General features: G+C 50.8%; 1 protein-coding gene across 4 annotated transcripts; it reads left to right on the top strand.

Moving 5' to 3' along the window:
• The first annotated feature begins 6,070 nt into the window (after positions 1–6,070).
• Positions 6,071–19,159, top strand: LOC147203127 (pituitary adenylate cyclase-activating polypeptide type I receptor-like). Of its 4 annotated transcripts, XM_086114886.1 has the most exons (15): positions 6,071–6,406; positions 7,009–7,085; positions 11,131–11,290; positions 12,950–13,052; positions 13,509–13,622; positions 14,001–14,104; positions 14,340–14,440; positions 14,917–15,049; positions 15,151–15,304; positions 15,378–15,438; positions 15,523–15,592; positions 15,675–15,766; positions 15,981–16,110; positions 16,204–16,245; positions 16,396–19,159. In XM_086114886.1, the coding sequence occupies exons 3-15, from the start codon at positions 11,234–11,236 to the stop codon at positions 16,582–16,584; spliced, it is 1,350 nt and encodes a 449-aa protein (XP_085971012.1). In that variant the 5' UTR covers positions 6,071–6,406; positions 7,009–7,085; positions 11,131–11,233; the 3' UTR covers positions 16,585–19,159. The 4 variants fall into 4 exon arrangements, with proteins under 4 accessions (XP_085971012.1, XP_085971013.1, XP_085971011.1 ...); XM_086114887.1 differs by lacking the exon at positions 6,071–6,406 and having other exon boundaries at positions 6,886–7,085; positions 14,343–14,440; XM_086114885.1 differs by lacking the exon at positions 6,071–6,406 and having other exon boundaries at positions 6,886–7,085.
• The last annotated feature ends 134 nt before the right edge of the window (positions 19,160–19,293 follow it).

Below are 19,293 nucleotides of genomic sequence, written 5' to 3'. Positions count from 1 at the left end.
AATGCTGTCAGTGGTCGGTGCGTCCGTTTCCGACTGAGCCACGGTTGTCATGCCGCTTGTCATTTCTCCTCGTGTGCTTTTGCCGACTTCTCAAATGCAATTAGATGGTCGTGTTAATCCAATCCCCACCGCGGGTTGCCTGCGTTGTTTGGCCATCTGCCTGTTGACCTGCCTGCCAGCCCGCATTTCCACAACACATTTGACGGCAGGCTCTCTCGCACACACGCACGCAGATCATATCTGATCTTCCTCGCGATAAGCACAACAGCCAAACAGAAGGTGACATACAATCGGCCGCACATTTATTCATTTATTTATTTTTTTAATACATGTCCTCCATATTTGTATTCACCATCCATTCATTAGCAGCCTGACTTCTCATTCTCATTATTATGACTAACCTTTGATCCTAATGAGGGGAATTCCAAGACGGGGTGGGCTGAAACCGTGCAGAACCTTCTAGCTCAAAGTCGCCTAACGAGTGGATCGTCTGACAGACGGGGATGACCGATGAAGTTTCAGATTTTCGCAAATGGCAACACGTGACCGGTCACCGGATGGCTCCATGGGATAGACAGATAGAATCGAGCAAGCATCAAAGACAAAAGAATAAAAAGCAAACGCAAGAGCAGCGTTTCAGGTTCTTAACATCGACATCAATCGGCGAGGGATTTACGCTACCGCCACGTTGGCTGTCGGAAATGCAAATAAGTCCAAATTTAGATCAATGTGTTTCTCACAAACGGAGCCCGGATATGGATTGTAGGGATGCGTGCGTGGTAAATAATGCACAGTTGGAAAGGGACGCGTTCTGGGACCGTGTCCATGCACCGGGAATTATTCCAGGGGCGAAGGGGACCAAAGTAAGAAAGGGGACGGCTCCACGTATGCCGATGAAGAACAGATTCTCATTTGCGACGCCGAACTGCCGGGGGCTGCATTTGGCAGAGAAGAACCAAAATGCACACAGCAAGGACAGAAACGAGGAGTGAATACCAAATTGCTGCGAACCTTTTTTTTGGGGGGGGGGGGGGGGGGAGATGAGATGACAGAGGAAAATGTCGAACTACTGTAGATGGTTGCCATAGTGATGAGTGAAGTGGAGGCACTGCACGGGGGGCGGGGGGCAGCATGTTCAAGTGGAGGAGAGCTTGCGTGTGTGTGTGTGTGCGTGTGCGCGCGCATCCGAAATGTTCCCACCGGTCAGCTCACATGACAGTGCCAAGCTTGGCGGTTTTCATCGAGGGCCTCCCTGTTCATGTTGTTTTTCGATGCGGCCTCATCGAATGTTCTCCCGAGGAAATGATCATCTTAAGCGCCGCACGGCGAAGCCTCGCTATAATGCGCTTCGATTTTTACGGCTTCACTGTTTTCTGTCGTTTTTGCCGTCCGAGGCCAAGCATGCGACGGCCCGGAAGGGAGTCCGAAATCCAAAAGTATTTGGGGGGGATAATCAAAATTGGCTCTTGTTGCAGAGCGCTGATCCGGCGACAAAGTGAAATTCGGGGACCGGCTCGGGTTTTGGAAACGGCACGCTTGGGACCTTTGCGTCAAAGGTTGCCAGTTGCACCTCGTCCTTTTCTGTATGCCGCAGGACAGCCTCGCCGTTCACCTCCTCCGTCTTTTTGTCCCACCCGGGCCGCTCTTTCTCATCTCTCTCTCTCGCTCCCCCCTTCGCCTGCTTTGCGGGCAAAAGTCTGTGATCTGAATTTCAACAGCGCGCCGCAATGCATTTTTTGGGAAGTCGCCCAGATGCTCAAGTAAGCCGACGTAGCCGAACATCAAGAGTGCAGCCTTTCCTTTCTTGAAATGGCAAAGCAAAAATCATCTGATTGGACTTGCAAATTGGGCTACGGCGTCTCGCGTTATCAATGCCTTTTGGTGGGCTCCCATTTGGGCACTGACATTTTTTCAGAATAACGACGTCATCGGCATCATTGCTGATTTTTGACGCTTCGAACGGAGCATTTCAATGTCGTCATCGGCCTCTTGGCAGCATTCCTGGCCAGTTCTTTTTTTTTTTTTTGCTCATCACGTGTTCAATTTTGGAAGGATGTCCATTTTTTGGCCATATTTTTGATGAATCCAAGTCTTTTTGTGATGATCTGTGTTCTCCTGATTTGGCTTTGATTTAGATGGTTGTGGTTTTGCGCCCTTTTTTTCTTCAACTCAACTCGCCCCCGTACAGTATTTCTAGAGCACTTTAAAATGGCCACCGCTGTACATGGAGCAAAAATAATTCATACGACAATAAAATAATAAATAGCGAAGACGGCAGAAGGCACGATCCAACTAAAAATAAAGTCTCGTGCCGAGTCAAAAGCCAAAGAATAAAAATGAATTTGAAGACGAATTTTAAAGACTGTTCAGGTCATTCTGAAGAGAGGGAGCGGCAACGGAAAAGGCTCCATCTCCTCTGAGCCTCCGCTTAGTTCTTGGTACCTCAAATAGGGTCCGGCCCGCAGACCGAAGCCACCGGGAGAAAACTCTCAAATGTAGCCAGTAAAGGGATCCCAGGGTAGGCGTGACGTGCGCCTTCTTACGAGTACCGGTCAAGAGGCAAGTAGCAGTATTGTGGACCAACTGGAGACGCTTGATGGAGGATCGGCGGACTCCAAAGTAAATTGCGTTCCAGTGATCCGGCCGAGATGCGACGAAGGCGAGAAGGATTGTTTCCAAGTGCTCCGGAGAAACGGGTGCTTCTCGCTGTCTCGTCAGTCGCTTGTATTGAGCTTCCTCGGCTTCTTTCCGTCCTTTGTGGCTTGATGAGCTCTCGTCAAGTCACTTCAGGACATGGAGCTCGGCCACATCGCACGCATCGAGGACCCCCGGAGGGAACCCACGTGCCACGCGCGCCACACTCAGAGAATCACGAGCAGTGAAGAGCGGTTTGCTTTTTTGTTTTTTTTCTCGACTCCATTTTTAGAGGTGAAACGGGATGCCGCTTGATCCGCTTCAGCATTGTCGATTAAAATGCCAGAGGTTTAACATTCATCACCTGACATTTCCACTGGCCGGTTCAACAGTAAGAGGCGGCAGACAGTGGTGTCGTCTTTCACATGAAGTTGCTGAATGACGCCAGCAAGAAATGATTGTGGATTTACACCCCCAAATATGAGAAAGTTCATCTTCCACAACGTGCCAGTCAGCCTTTGGATGTTCGTGGCAACGTTGGCAATGGGCTCATCCCCCCGTTTGTTCAATCGGTGCCGCTGAAACTGAAATGGGAAAAAAATAAATCACTCGACATTAGAAAGCAAGCGCCAGCCCCAATGAAATTCTGTTGCCGGTCCCTCTCTCTGGAATGACATCTCACTGAACATTCGGCAAGCCTCCCCTCGCTGCCCATTTTCAAAACCCTCCTCAAAACTCACTTGTATTCTTTGGCATTCGACTCAGCAGGACTTTCGATTTGTTCTTGGTTTTACTGTTTGCTGCTTTCTACCGTCTTTATTACCCAATTTGTTTTACTGGTTATTGTGCATGTTAAATTGCTCCATGTACAGCACTTTGTATGCAGCGATGGCTCGAGAAATACACTTGACTTGACTTGACTTGACATTCTACAAACGCCCTGGCTGGCATACACAGTTAATGTCCGATGAAACGTATCTTCAAAATAGCTGGCCTAGCATGGTCGATTTGGCCGACCAAAGTGTTCTCATCAATACTGGTCATTCGGAAGGACCGCGGGTCTGTGGTGATTAATACAGAAGAGTCGCTTGATTGATTTCAAATCCTTTCCCTTGTGGGGACCTGATTTCTGCTTCCCAGACCAGAAGAGGTCCCCGCGAGTGACCCGCGGGAACACATTGTGTACCTCACACGTGATGAACGCACATGCGGCCGCACGCGCACGCTTGACAAGAGGAGGCTGTGCTCCAGGTGTTGCGCTGGTGCGCATGAACTGATTTGGAGTGGAAATGAGGCTCCGCCCTCACCCTTCATTACGGTAATTGGAAAAATTGCGGCTTCGTGCCTCCCCCCCACCCCCCCCCCCCCCACCCCACCTGCTGCCAATTTAGGAATGAGCAATTCCTGTAGAGACATCAATGTGTCCTGAAAACGTAGCGGGGAAAACAGCGGACTTTTTTTCCTGGGAGGCGGCGGAGGCGGTTGCATTTTGACATTCCTCCCCAGGCTGTGACGCACTTTGCTCGGCACAAGAGAAGACTTGTTTGGGATTTGCTTCCTCCCACCTGATAATTAGCGGAGACGGGTTAAATGGCGACATGACTCGGTGGTGTGGGATACAAAATAGTGCGATACTATGTTGACATCCCCAAATTTCAGTACATGACCGCGTTCATGAAGGTTTGATCGTGAGAGGTCACGGGGCGCTTGATGAACGTAGGCTAATTTCATTTCTCCTCCTCGTGCCTCCGACTAAAGCCACACCCCTCACATAATAAGACATGCGCGATCGCAGCGGAAGGCGGTCCTCAAAGGTCCACTTCCCTTACAGCGGTGATCCGCGATCACCGCTATAAGGGAAGTGGATTCTTACCTCACCCGGGCCAACTTGACCTCATCCGCATTGGAGGTCAACTCGCACTTCCCTGGTAAAGTTACTTTGTGCACTTTGACTTCCTGCAATGACTCCGGCAATTCCGTTTCTACTTCCACCACGTCAAGGACTGTGCACCGCTCGCGCGCCATTTTCAAATAGAAGGAGAGCAAATGTTTCCTTTGGCTGCAAAACCCAGAATGGCGCAAATTGTTCAGGATATAACCCTGACCCACCAGCGATTTTGACGAAGACCCTCTTCTCCGGAGGCGGACCTTGACAACATCTTATTCATCGGAATATTACAATTCACTTTGGAGTCGGACAATCCTCCATGAAGCATCTCCAGTTGGTCCAGAATGCTGCTCTTTGTTAGGAATTCGTTTGTTGCTGTATGAATTATTTTTGGTCCATGTAGAACACTTTGTATGCAGCGGTGGCTGTTTTAGAGTCCTCAAGGAATATACAGTTGAGTTGAGATATACTCACGCTGTTCTGGTTAATATCGTATCGCACCGCAATATCTGGCGCTCTGTGTGGGCTTCATGTTTCCGTGACGTTACATTTCTATGTCCATGCATGTGTGGCTTTTGTCTGGGTATTCAACTTCACCCCCACATTCCCAAAACATGCATGGCAGGTTAATGGAGCACTCGAAATTGTCCCGGGGTGCGACTGTGAATGGTGTGTCCCCCCCCCCCCCCCCCCCCCACCTAGTGCCCAAAGACGGCTGGGGGTGGGCTCCAGCACGCCACCCTCGCGACGATTAAGCGAGCTTGGATGGGCCGATGGATGCAATACATGCCGTATGTGCAGCTTTGATACAATCTGGATTCTATTCTGGAATAATTATTGCACATTGGGATAGAGACGCAGCCATCTGTTCAATATGTAGCGTAAATCAAATCGTGGTGTGTGAGCGTGCTGGAATCATTTTCGTATGAGAGACGAATGTTTTCTTTCAGACATCGCTTCAAATCCCCCCCCCCCCACCCCCCAGGCGGTTTTGCGCTCGCCGATTTCCATTCCCACGCCAGCATCCTCAATCACCTTCCAGCCAGCACTCCACATCCCCCCTCGCATTCAAATGCTGCAGTTGCTATGGCAACCCATACGGCAGCATATCATTCTCTTTTCCCCGAATTCAAAACGGGATCAATTAGTGATGACGTGTGTACATTGTGCACGCGACTCCCATCCGGATCCTGGTGTCTTCGGAGTGACTGGCCTGGATGCGTGTCCAGAGCCAGTCGACCGCAAAGGGCAGTCCAGCTGGTGGACTTTTCTTCGTTTTGTTGTTTTCCTCGACTCGCACGGGTGGAGGAGGGCCTTTGGACCGCCGTGCGCCACGGTGGGGTGGAACGCAACCGACTCCCGGCAAATTGAAGCGGTACAAACAAAACAAAAAAAAAAACAGCACACTTGCTCCACAAAATTTGAAAAGTTGCTCCTCCACTGAAGTCACTCCGCCAAGGCAACAAATAGTTTCCAGCCTTGCGTTCAACCTCTTCTTTCTGGAGGTCGGGCCATCGCCCCCCCCCCCCCCCCCCCCAAGAGCAGGAAATACACAAAAGGTTGCACACCTGCATAGCCTTGGGGGAGGTCCTGTCATCGAACCGTCCTAATGATTCTATCTCAACATTGTTGTTCAGGTAGAGGAGCAAAGACGGACCAGGCTTGCACGGGCTCGGACGCGGGAGCTCAACTGGGACTCCGGATCATGGATATGAAGTCCCAGTTCCGGTCCAGATTGACTACGGCCCCTCGGTTTTGAGGGAGGCGATGACATCACTCTTCTGAGGTGCAGGCCGGCAGGCCCACGTGGATCGATCCAGTTGCAAAATCGCTCCGCATTGGTGCCGACCATCAGCCGGAAGCGGCGGACTCGTAATTTCAAAGGTACCGGTATGTTCCGGAAAGGATTCCGCCGCGCGCAGCCCGTGACCGTTTGCAATCGAATTTCGAACGCAGTCATTTCGTACTGATCAATTCTTGATTTTGCTGGAGGCGGCAACTCCACCGCTTGCTCGCCACCGCGCTGATGCTGCGCCGGTGCGGCGGCGGCGGCGGGGCAAAAAGGCCAAAGGAGCCGCCGACGCCAAGTCAAGCCAAAATCTGAATTGGCAGCAACTTCACTTCACTTTATGACGGGAAAAGGTGATGCTGTCCCGGGTTCCTCGGCACGCTTTGTTTTCTTGGCTTTGTTATTGTGTGCGCGCGCGCGTGTGTGTGTGTGCGCGCGCACACGAGTCGCTCACTCTGCATCTATAGCGGAGTGAGAGAGAGAGAGAGAGTGAGACGGACGGAGGGAGTTCAACGCTCGGCGGGGCTTTGTCCTTGCAAATGATCACGCCGGAGTTATTTCAGCCCCGCCCCCCCCCCCCCCCCCCCCCCGGACACTTTCGACTCGGCGCATTTGAGATGAATGTTATCTTTGTTTGTTTGTTTTTCGCGGAGTAATATGATATCCTTTATTTGTCCCACACTGGGGAAATTTACAGTCTACCTCTTCATGGACCCTCTGCGGAGATTTTTCCTCAGCGCGGGAGCAGCGAGATAAAGACTGAACGCGAAAATGGTAAGATCTTGTTTCCATCGCGCCAAGTGTCGCGCGGCTGCTGCAGCGCCGGCGTTGCGTGTGCGTGATTGTTTTTGCATCCCGAGTTGAAGCGCGAGCGGCAAGATCTTGCGGACACGCGTCGGGATCTTGCGGCATGCGTCGGCTGGGATGCGCGGAGGTTGTTCCTCGATCCTCGGGGCGATTTTGTGCAGAAAGATTTCTCAAATCTATCGGAGTGTCCTTCGCGTTCCCTTCTGGGAGGGAAAATAATCGCTCACTTGCGGGTGCGGATCTGTTTTTTTTAATATATATATTTTTTAAATCAAGGTCATGCTAATGCCACTGGCGTTACGCAATACAGCCGATTTCCATTCTTTTGGAGTCGAGTTGAACAACACAGCGACGCTATCTTGGCCACCGCTATCTTATCAAATTTGGAAAGACTGCTGGCGTAACTACCAGCTCACAGTGAAAGAGGCCAAAAGAGAATATCTGTCGGACCTTATTCAAGCTAACCGTCACAACCCACGCGCACTATTTAAAACAATAGATTCTGTACTCAAACCCCCTCTGCCTACTTGCTCGGATTCTTCACCCGAGATGTGCAACAGATTCCTTCAGTTTTTCATTGGTAAGGTCTCTACAGCTAGGACTCCGGTCTCAAATACCGCATCTGACCCCTCTGTCCATGTTCCATGTTCAGCTGTGCTAAATTCTTTTGAAACTGTGTCCTTGGCGCTTTTGGAGGATGTAGTTCGCCAGACAAAGCCATCTGGCTCCCCTTGCGACTCTCTTCCCCCGCACTTCTTTCAGGAGGTTCTCCCGAGTGTTGGCGCATCAGTCTTAGATATCATCAACAGCAGCCTCTCTTCTGGTGTAGTTCCCCAACAGTTTAAACATGCTGTGGTCCAACCCTTGATCAAGAAAGCTGGCCTTGATCCAGATGTGCTGTCAAGTTTCAGGCCCATTTCCAAGCTGCCTTTCATTTCCAAAATTCTGGAAAAAGTCGTGCACATGCAGTTGAAAATTTTCTTGGATGAACATAACATCTTGGAGGTCTTCCAGTCAGGTTTCAAGACGATGCATAGCACGGAGTCAGCCCTGTTACGCGTTTCTAATGACATCCTCCTGGCAAATGACTCTGGAGACCACGTGTGTCTAGTTTTATTGGACTTAACTGCAGCATTTGATACAGTGGATCACAGTATTCTGCTGTCTCGTTTGCAGCACTTGGTGGGCATTGGCGGCAGTGCTCTTGAGTGGTTTAGGTCCTATTTAGCTGACAGAACCTTCTGTGTCAGCCGTGGCTGCTCTGAGTCACGCACTGCTCCCCTGTCATGTGGTGTTCCACAGGGCTCAATTCTGGGGCCTCTGCTGTTCTCGCTGTATCTGCTCCCATTGGGTTCCATCTTAAGGAAACATGGTATTCCCTTCCACTGCTATGCAGATGACTGCCAGATCTATGTCCCACTGAGCAAGAAAGACGCCTTCTCATTAAGGCCACTCCTATCCTGTCTGGAAGAAATCAAAACCTGGATGGCACAAAATTTCTTGAGATTCAATGAAAAGAAGACAGAGGTGATATTGTTTGGTCCCAGTGGCCCTTGTACATTCCATCCTGTAGACTTGGGCCCCCTGTCTCCTTATCTTAAGTCAACAGTCTCAAACTTGGGCCTTAAACTGGACAGTGATTTCAAACTCGATCGGCAAATTGGTGCCGTTGTTAAATCCAGCTTCTTTCACCTTAGACAGCTGGCCAAAATAAAACCTCTCCTCTCACATGAACACTTTGAGATGGTAATTCATGCCTTTGTCACATCCCGGCTCGATTACTGCAATGCCCTTTACTTTGGAGTCAGCCAGTCCTCCATTAAGCGCCTTCAGCTGGTCCAGAATGCCGCCGCTCGCCTCTTGACTGGTACTCGTAAGAGGGAGCACATAACTCCTACTCTGGCATCCCTTCACTGGCTCCCCATTCATTTTAGAGTTATTTTCAAGATCCTCTTATTTGTTTTCAAATCTCTGAATAATCTCGCGCCACCTTACCTCTCTGAGCTCATCCGCCCCTACACACCTGCCCGGCGCCTCAGGTCTGTGGACCAGACTTTATTAGAAGTACCAAGAACTAAACTGAGGCTCAGAGGGGATCGAGCCTTTTCTGTTGCTGGTCCCTCTCTCTGGAATGACCTCCCACTAAACATTCGGCAAGCCTCCTCGCTGCCCATCTTCAAAACCCTCCTCAAAACTCACTTGTATTCTTTGGCATTCGACTCAGCATGACTTAGATTTGTTCTTGGTTTTACTGTTTGGTGCTTTCTACCGCCTTTATTACCGATTTGTCTTACTGTTTATTGTGCATGTTAAATTGCTCCATGTACAGCACTTTGTATGCAGCGATGGCTGTTTGAAAGTGCTCTATAAATACTGTTGACTTGACTTGACTTGACCGTTGCGATAAACAGAAGACAACAGCGACCGACTTTTGATTTTCAATGTGCCTGAAACGCTTTCACGCAAAGGAACATTTCCAATCGAATCCTGATCTCTGAAGTCAAAACGTGTGTTTTCGCAGCAGTCGCTTGGTCCAAACATCTGCCACCCAACGTAAAGAAATGGCCGTCACGCTGACTGAATTGAAAACGATTCTGTCGCCTCATCTTCCGTCATAAATGTAACAACCGAAAGTATTGAGGTGAAATATTTGAATTCAACAAAATGCCTTCGATCAAGCGTGAAAAGCTCAATATTTGCCGGGCGAAGACGGCGGAGCCGTTTCAAGCGAAAGAAGAATCATGCTGCTTGAAAGCGCGATGAGGTTACGGCCGGTGAGGCCGAGCGAGCTTTTCCCCCCTCGCAAGCGCATCCCCCCCCCCCCTCTGGGAAGACAAAGACGCATCTTCATCATCGTATGCCATCCTTCTCTCCTTCGAGCTGTCCAATCCCCGGCGCGCCTTCCGCGGCAGTGCCGGCGAGTGATCATCCGGCCGACCCCCCCCCCCTCCCCGCTTCTCCTTCCTCGCCCCGCTCTCGTTTTTCAACACCGTGAATGTGACGAGAGAGAATCTGCGCACTCGCTCGGCTGGATCGGCTTGCTGAATACGTTTTGGCGGGGCGACGCGGGCCTGCTCTGGCTAGTCACGCTTCCGATAAACCAAAAGTGCAAAATTTTGAAGACGTCCTTGAGAAGTGCGGGTCAAACTTTTTCATCACTCAAAAAGATTTGATTTGAAGGAAGTTGGGGGGGGAAAAAAACAAAAAGAAGCCGGAAATCAGGTCCATCAAGCCTGGTCCAAATAGAGACTCAGCTGTTGCCCTTGACAACAGGGGGGGGGGCTCATGGAAAGGGGGGGGGGGATTGTTTCTGGCTGGGCTATTGAGGAGTAGGACAGCCAAGTTCTCCTTGGAGGACAAAGAACCGAGTACTCGTTTCTGCTACTTGGCTTGAGTCGCGGCATCAAGTCTCTCCCCCCTCGCAATTGACAAGCCCGGCGTTTGACCTCTGGAAATAAAAAGCGACGTGATTGGCGTACTTGCGTTGGGCCTTTCGCAATCGATTCCACGGAACGGACAAATCTTCATGAACCGACGCGTTGCCTTCTCAGTTCATTTCGGCCGACGCAGCCGCAAAATAAAAGCGGTCAATTCGGCCGGGCCTGCGCGAAGGCGCGCGAGAGTCGGCGATGGCGGCTGGAAAAAGCCGAAGGTCACCGCATCGACGCAATCGCGAGCCCGCCAAACTGGATTCACTCGACGCCTCGGCCGTGCCCGGAAATTGCGTCCGTAAACGTTTTGGACGCAAAAAGGGAGTCCGCGACGCTCGCTTGAAACGAATCCGACGTGTCGCCGGTAATGCGGGGCGACCTTTGACCACCGGACGGATGAAGCGGAACCCTTCAATTCACAAACCGTTGGTGACGCGTTGTCGACGTTGAGAAGCGCGATGACGGCTCGGGTGAGACGCGCGTGCGCTGCGGAGACCGAAACCAAGCAACCTTTTTTTTTTTTTGCTCAACATTTTCACACGTTATCGTCTTCTTCTTTGCGCATTTGTTGTTGTGTTCAGAAGCCGAGGTGAGCTGCGCTCCTCCTCCTCCTCCTCCTCCTGCTCCCGTTCGACTCTTGGGCCATTCAAGCGTTGAGAAGGAAACCGGGCACAAAGCAACAAAATGTTGGGCGCTGGCCTCAGTCCGCTCGTCTGCGCCGTCTTTCTGCTGCAGCTGCCGGTAAGCAGGAAGGTCCTTTGGCATCACCTCCACCTGAACATGACGCTGCTGCTGTTATTTGTTTCGCGTCTGTTTTGCAGGACGACTCCGAATTGAAAAACAAAAACCAAAACTCTTTTCGTGCTAACGATAGCGTGAGGAAGGTGCGCGAGAATTGCGGTGGAAATAATTAGTGCTCACGTACTGTCTTTACGGCACTCCCCCCGCACACTCGGGAGTGGAGGGGGGGAGTACGAGGTGTTAACCTCTGGGCTCGACGTGACCCGCATTGTTAAGAGGAACCAGATGGGATTTTCTGCCCGCGCACGGAGATTGTTTGCGCTGGCCGCAAGCCACGCCAAATAATTAAACCGGCCTTAAAGTGAATTACCCGCACTGGGTCGACGAGTCCCGTCGATGAAAGATGATCGGTTGCCGTATCGGGCTATCAAGAAGATTTTTAGACATCCAGAAAATAGCAATCTGTTTAGCAATCTTATGCTGTGTGGCTACAAGGAGCTAGTCGAGAAATAAAACGAATCCAGTCGGCGATATCGAAGGCACTTCTTGATCAGTTGTCCAACTGAACAGGTCTTATCCTCAAAAATTGCACCCAAATCGGGGGGGCTTGTTCGCACGGGATTCCGGCCGATGAAAAAGCTAGCATGGCCGCGTTTTGTCCAATACCAGACGAGACGCGCAGATGGCAACGCCAGCTATTGATCAGATGTTACAATATAGGATATCGCTGACCTTGCCGGTAGTGGGGGGTGGGGGGGGGGCAACGGTGCATCGCGGGGGTGCCCAAGTCCGACAGCCTGTTTTCGGGTGTCTCCCTCCACCGAGACCACCCCCCCCCCCCCCCCCGATTCAAATGATGGGGATCCCGAGCAGGCTTGCTGACTTGAATCGGGTGCGTTGGAGGAGGGAGGCGTCGTCCAACGCACTCGGGCAAGCCCTGCTATGTTGCATGCCGAACCCGAAGCGGAGACGCGGGACGCTTTGTCCCAGCGTAAAGCCGCGGCGTGGCGCAGCTGTTACCCGGCTCGAAGGAGGAAAGAATCTTGGGTTTGCGGAGGCCCCTCGTCCCAAATTGCGCTGAGGCCGCACGGGATAATCCGCATTGTAGAAGCGCGCCTGCGCCTCCAACGCGCGGGCCAACGTGAGCCGAAATGCGCGCCTTCAGATATTTCCAGGGATGGCAATGGCTAGTGATGAAAAAAGCGGAAAGGGGCGTGGCCTGGATGGGGCGACCAATCACAACAAGTAAGACATCATACGCGTCCAATCGCAGGGCTGTTTACAATCGGAAGATGGAAAGCCTGATCGGGAGAGCTCGTGAAAACTCGACGATAAGGTACCTGACCCCCCACCCCCCCCTAAAATTTTCTCAACGGATTTGGACGATTCACAAAAATGATCAATTTAAGAAATAAAACGGCAGGTATCCGCGGAAAATTGCCATCCCTGTATTTATTGCCTTGTTTTCGCGAGCAAAGCGCCTTCCTTCGGGTGCGGCTTCGGGATCGTGTCGGCCGCCCGGCGCGCGGTCGAGTCAAACCGCGAGCCGCAACTCGGTTTGACTCGACGGCGCGCTCCAGTTCAAGCATTGTGGCCTTTTTCCTGTTCCAAATGCGACGGCGACTCCCTTCGTCTCGTCACCGCCGCTCCGTTCGACAGGTTTCATGCCAGCGAGTCCCCTCCAACTGCGTCATCAAGAGGGACGAGGAGAAATGCTCCGAGATGATGGCCTTGGACGAGAGCGGCGAGGATTCCCAATTCGGTAAGTCCGGGCAAGTGTCCGCTTGCTGCTGAGCCACGAGCGGCTTTCTTTCATCGTCGATAACAAAAAAACGTTTCCAAAGTGACCGCCGGTGACGTTGCAAAATGTGGCTTACCCCACCAAAGAAAGCAAAGAAAAATCCGATCAAGGTTGAAACCGGAACACGATGAATGGCTGCGCGCCAAATGACGGCTTACTTCGTGCCCTCGTCTGACCGAGCGAATGTTTCTGCTCAAAGCGGTCGCCGGTCCACCGCTCGACTCGACCGGACAAAGTGGAAAGGGGCGGGGGCGCGCGCCGAGTGGAATACCGGGATGGCCGAAACCTGGCCAAGTCTTTAAGAACCCGAGCGCTTTTGTTTGAACCGGCGACGACGCGGCGGAGTTCCGATATCGGTAAACGGGTTCGGGGAAAGTGACCCTGCGGGCACATTGAGCTTGCGTTTTGTGTCTCGAGGGTGTCCGTGGATGTGGGACAACCTGACGTGTTGGCGCCCGGCCAGCGTCGGCGATGTGGTCCTGGTCGACTGTCCTGAACTCTTCTCGCAGTTCGTGAGCGAAGACCACGACGGTGAGTGAGTTCCACGGACTGTTCACCAAGAAACCTTGTCCGAATGACGGCCGGGATTTTTAACCATTTCATCACAAAAAAAAAATGGATGTTCATTGAAAATGAGCTATTTGGAGGATGCATCGACCTTACAATGGTGCCAGCAATGGCAACGCGAGCTCTGTATTTGTTGGGTATCGGATCACTGGCAAACTAGACGGTATCGTAGAGCAATCGTTGCCTTGTCGGCGTTTATAAAAGAATGCAGGAAATGAAAAGAATGCTGCCCTGTCCGGCGAACATTCGTGCCACTCGGCACCGTTTTATCGCCTCGACTGTTTGTCGAAAAGTGATGAACGGGGGGGGGGGGGGGGGGGGCGATTTGGTTTGTATTTCCAGAGGTGGGCAAGGTCAGTCGCAACTGCACCGAGTTTGGCTGGTCAGAGACGTTTCCTCACTACATCGACGCTTGCTTCTATGAAGAAGGCAACAACACTCATCCGGTTGGTACACAACCACCCGCGCAAAGGCCACTCGAGCGGGAGAGAATTGACAATTTCCAAATTGGTGATTTTTTGCAGAACTAAAGAAATTCCCAGAGAAAAGGCAAATGAGGAATTTCTGCCGCGCTACGGACACATTTTTGTCAGAAATGTTGTTTCCATTCCAAATTTCATGAGCCTTTCCCGTTTTCCATGTCCAAAAGTTGTTGGGGGTTTTTTTTTTCCTTTTCCAAAGCAGGACATGTACTACGCGTCAGTGAAGGCTCTCTATACGGTCGGCTACAGTACATCTTTGGTGTCGCTCACCACAGCCATGATCATCTTGTGCAGGTTCAGGTGAGCAAAGACTCCAGATTTCACGTCTGGCTGGACAACAACAACAAAAAAAAAAAAGGGGAGTCGATGAGCAAGATTCATTTTGAAAGCTCCGAATCTGAAAATCTTTTGCTAAGATTTGCCCAAGATGGCGCCACAAGAGCGGCTGCCTTTACAGCAGCTCCTTTACTTTGGTTCTTCTCCTTTCTTCCTTTCGTAACGTTGCCGCTGTCAATCGGGAATTTCTCCACCGTGAGACGAATAACGCTCTTCTTCTTCTATCGCCACCGGAAAAATCTAGCCATTCGTTGAGCTCTATGCTAGTTGCTAGCGCATTACTGATGCTTCCAACCCTGTTCCGATTGCTCCGTCGATACGGAATCAAGGTTTTCACAACCGCCCGGCCCCGAACCCAATCGTCCTTCAGTCTTCGGGGAAGCGGCTTCGGCGCGGCCGTCCTGAAAAGCCTCCTCGCCGCGTCTGCTTTGCGCCTACAGGAAGCTGCACTGCACCAGGAACTTCATCCACATGAACCTGTTTGTGTCGTTCGTCTTGCGAGCCGTTTCCGTCTTCATCAAAGACGGCGTGCTGTACGCCGAGGAGGACAGCGAGCACTGCTTCGTCCGTACCGTGAGTGGCGGTTCGTGCCCGGGTCGTCCAAAGTCCCCCACCCCCACCCCCACCCTCACCCCCCGCTAAGACGCGTGCGCTCTTTGCAATTTCTCCCGAAGTTGGAATGCCGGGCGGTGATGTTATTCTTCCATTACTGCGTCCTCTCCAACTATTTCTGGCTGTTCATCGAGGGCCTTTATCTCTTCACGTTATTGGTGGAGACCTTCTTCCCCGAGAAGCGATACTTCTACTGGTACATCGTCATCGGCTGGGGTGAGGCCGCCGGACTCCGAGACGCCGGCTTGTCATTCGCATTCTTATGACGGAATATGAACCTCCGCGATAGGAACGCCGACCTTGTGCGTAACCATCTGGGCGGCGCTGAGGCTGCATTTCGATGACATCGGGTAGGAGGGGGGGCAGCGGATTCTTGAGCCCCGCGCTCGGAGGTTGATTTTCAGTCGTCCGCCGTCGGTCGTCTTCTCTTTCAGGTGTTGGGACATGAACGACAACGCCGCCATCTGGTGGGTGATCAAGGGGCCCGCGCTGGCTTCCATCATGGTGCGCTTTGCGCCTTCAAACTTGATGTGCTCATTTTGTCACCATCATCGTGTCATTTATGTTTTTCTTTTTTTTTTTTAAGATCAACTTTGTCCTGTTTATTGGCATCATCGTCATCCTGGTCCAGAAACTGCAGTCCCCGGATATCGGAGGAAACGAATCCAGCATTTACCTGTAAGTCACGTTTGTCTTCCTCAGCTCGGCACTTGAGAACAACCGGCGCGGTATACAAAGTGCTGCGCGGGAAGCAAAAATCTAATCGGACAATAACAAACGCTAAAAGCAACGCATTCATAACGAAGACGGTAAAAAGCACCAAAAAAGCCTTTCGAAGCACCACCCAATTTTCTCCAAATATGCCATCGAGAATCTCTTTGCCGTCCGGCAGGAGGTTGGCGCGCTCCACTCTGCTGCTCATTCCTCTCTTTGGGATCCACTACACCGCGTTCGCCTTCTCTCCCGAGAACGTCAGCAAGAGGGAGCGTCTCGTGTTCGAGCTCGGCTTGGGATCCTTTCAGGTAACCGAGCGTTTTCCTCTCGGGTCTACTTTGCGTTTTCGCGAAACTCTTCGGGATTTTGCATCTCATCATTTGACGTGTGCGTTCTTTCAGGGCTTCGTGGTGGCTGTCCTCTACTGCTTCCTGAATGGAGAGGTAAATCTCGCTCTCTCTGTTTCGACTTCGTTCAATACAACGGCAATCGCCAATTCGCTAGAAATGAACTATGCGCAGTACGGCGAGCGAAAAATGAACTCTGTCACCGAGCCACATCGCCAAGAGCGACAAACGGGTGTATCTTTCAAGGTGCAATCGGAGATCAAAAGGAAATGGCGCAGCTGGACGGCGAACAGGTACTTTGCCGCGGACCCGAAGCAGCGGCACCCTTCGCTCGCCAGCAGCGGCGCGAACGGGGGCACGCAGCTGTCCATCCTCAGCAAGAGCAGCTCGCAGATCCGCATGTCCGGTCTGCAGGCCGAGACCCCCGCCACCTGAGCCGCCGCGCGGCCCCCGGATCGGACGCCGGCAAACCCCCCCCCGCGCGCCTCCCCCGACGAGCGGCCCCGAGGACCCTTTGGTCAGTCCCCCCCAAATTGCGACCCCCGACCAAAGCTTCAAGCGACATCGGCCGAGGATTTTTTTTCAGTCTGTCCCGTCGGCCAAAGAGATCCGAGGAATGGACGGCGGCCGGCTTATTTCGCCTTTTCTCTCTTTTGTCCGTGCACCTCTGAGACGCGTCTACTTCGGACGACGGCGCTAGGTGCCGCGGGAAAATGTGGCGCTTCAAAGACAAATGTTTTTCAAATTGTCGAAGGCCCTTTTGTGGTGATCGAGTACTTGAGAGAAAACCATTTGAAGGCTAATACTGGCGATGTCGCGACGGCTTTGGCCCATCTCGGAGGACGAGTGGTCCCAAGCTCTTGCCTTCGACTTGGAGTCCAGAAGTGTTTTGTTTTTTTTATGGACCCGCAGCAGTCTGAATTGCGACTGTGATTTGGAGGTCCCGAGACATGAAATGGCAATCCGCTCGGTGAAGATCTCAGCTTCTTACGATTTTAAGAGGCAAACCAAGTCAGAGGGGATCGCCGGCAGCAGGCCAAAAAGCTCCTCCGTCCCCATTGGGTGCATTTTTTTTTTCCCCCCACAAATCTCGACTCGAAATCATTCCTGTGGTCATTTTGCGGGTCGGAGCGTCGGGCTCGACGCCAGCGAGAGGTACTTGTGAGTGGCCACTCGTAAAAAAAAATTAAAAATGTTAATGCATGAAATTTCAAGATTCACTCCTGCGAAAATGCAGCCTCTTAACATTGAGGGGGTGGGGGGGGGGGCTCTGTTTGGGCGTGCATTGGAAAAAAAGCAAAGCACTTTTAAGCTGATCCTCGACCACTGATGGAACGTTTAAATCGACCTTTATTCTTGTGAAACGCTCTTGGCAGTTTTGGCAAACTGTTTTTTTTTTTTTTAACCTTTTCAGCCTGCTTTTTTTGCTAAAGAAGAGCAGAACATTCAACCGATTCTTTGAAAAAAGAGCCATGTTCAATTATACTGCTGTGCGTGTGGAGAACAGCTTTTTTTTTTTTTTCCTCCGCTCCAGTTTGCACATTTTTGGGGCGTTTGATCTCGCGCGTTATGTTGCGAACGGAGAAGAACAGAAAAAGCACAGCGGTCGGCCATTTTGGAAGGACTACGGTTTTGGAACTCGAGGGCGACGGCCAATGACAATCGTTGGCGTGGCGCTCTTGGCACGACGCGCATTCGCATTCTCTCTGTTCGTGGCCGCAGGCATGTGATAAAAAAAAAAAAAGAGAGAAATATTCATCAAATCTTTTTTTTTTTTTTTTTTTTGCTTTTAAGGTCTAAATTAGGTAGTAAACATGGTCTGCGGCAAAACATTGCGAAAAAGCGCAACTGCAGTATGACGTGCAAATAGCGATGTTGTATCGTGTCAACGGATTTGTCCGTGCTTCCAAGTGGAGTTCGAGTCGCCATCTTGTGCAAAATTATTATTATTTTTTTGGTTGGACAAATACTTTGGAAGACTTTGCTAAAAATGCAAAGCATCCTGGAGCGCTTCTGCATTTGCTCACAAGTGATCAACGCGTTTGTTTTCACGCAAACCGGGAATCCGCAAATGTTGAATTCATATCGGAGCATGTTGTAAAACTACTGCAATACTTTTTTTTTTTTTACCCAATGTGCTTCGCAAGAAAATGGTAAGGGAAAAAAAAAAGTTTTTTTTTCCAGGTATTTTCCTTATCGCCGTTGAAACGATTCATTCAACGGATCAACGCGTGCGTTCCAACGCACGCCTCTGTTGTCTGATTTCAACCGGCACAGCACACAAGTGTGCGGCTTCAGTGCGTTACGAAAGTCATGACAATAAATGTTTGAGGGTCAATCGCGCTATCCGTTTCTGCCCCCATACAATCATTTTAAAACTTTTTTGGGGGGGCGGGGGGGGGCACGTAGCTTCGTCGCTCCATGTTGACAGGACACCCGGTCGCACTGGTCAACAGCAAATTTTAATCTAAGATGTCTGCATGTGTCCTGAATTGCATTTTTGATGATGATTGATGCTGGAAAAAAAAAAAAGCTTGACTTTTTTTTGTTGTTTTTAAGTTGTAAAAGTTTGCGCAATATGGATTTTCCCATGTGTTGTCATTTATAGCCGTGACGTTTTTCTGAAAAACAATTGCACCAGTTGCTCAACTTAACCTGACGTTCATAAATATTACAAAATACATGACTGTGGTACAGCTGACGACGATGATGATGTGCTGGGGGGCGGGGGGCAGACAAGGGGTGATTTGGAATGAAAATGTCATCTGGAAAAGTTCCCTTCGCTCGATTGGTTTATTTAGCGACACATCCAGTCACAACAGGATGTCCCAAAAATGTCGTGTTGAGAAAGACCCTTCGTCATTGCATTGCTCAAGCACCTTGGTGGCCTTTCAAGAGTCAAATCTGAGGTGCACCTCGTCCAACATTTCAAACGTTGTACTTTTTTTTTTTTTAATAATAAAAATAAATGGAGCCGTCATCGTCCATTTTCCCACACGGGCGAACTTAACTACTTTCATTCTGTTAATGAGCAACCGATTGAATGTTGAACTTTGATGAGAATAACGGTGCCTATTTGGTTTGCGCTATTGATCTCCGCGAATGATTACCGAGAAAGCAAAACAAAGAAAAAAAAAAAAAACC

The sequence above is a fragment of the Hippocampus guttulatus genome, chromosome 7 (assembly GCF_054856545.1).
Source record: "Hippocampus guttulatus isolate MCC_2025c chromosome 7, RoL_Hgut_1.0, whole genome shotgun sequence".
Taxonomy (NCBI): domain Eukaryota; kingdom Metazoa; phylum Chordata; class Actinopteri; order Syngnathiformes; family Syngnathidae; genus Hippocampus; species Hippocampus guttulatus.
This window is presented reverse-complemented; position numbering and strand designations above follow the sequence as displayed.

Coding starts and splice junctions, on each gene's coding strand:
- LOC147203127 (XM_086114886.1), top strand. CDS start 11,234: ATGTTGGGCGCTGGCCTCAGTCCGCTCGTCTGCGCCGTCTTTCTGCTG. Junction 14,441..14,916: donor ATCATCTTGTGCAGGTTCAG/GTGAGCAAAGAC, acceptor TTGCGCCTACAG/GAAGCTGCACTGCACCAGGA. Junction 15,767..15,980: donor AACGAATCCAGCATTTACCT/GTAAGTCACGTT, acceptor GCCGTCCGGCAG/GAGGTTGGCGCGCTCCACTC.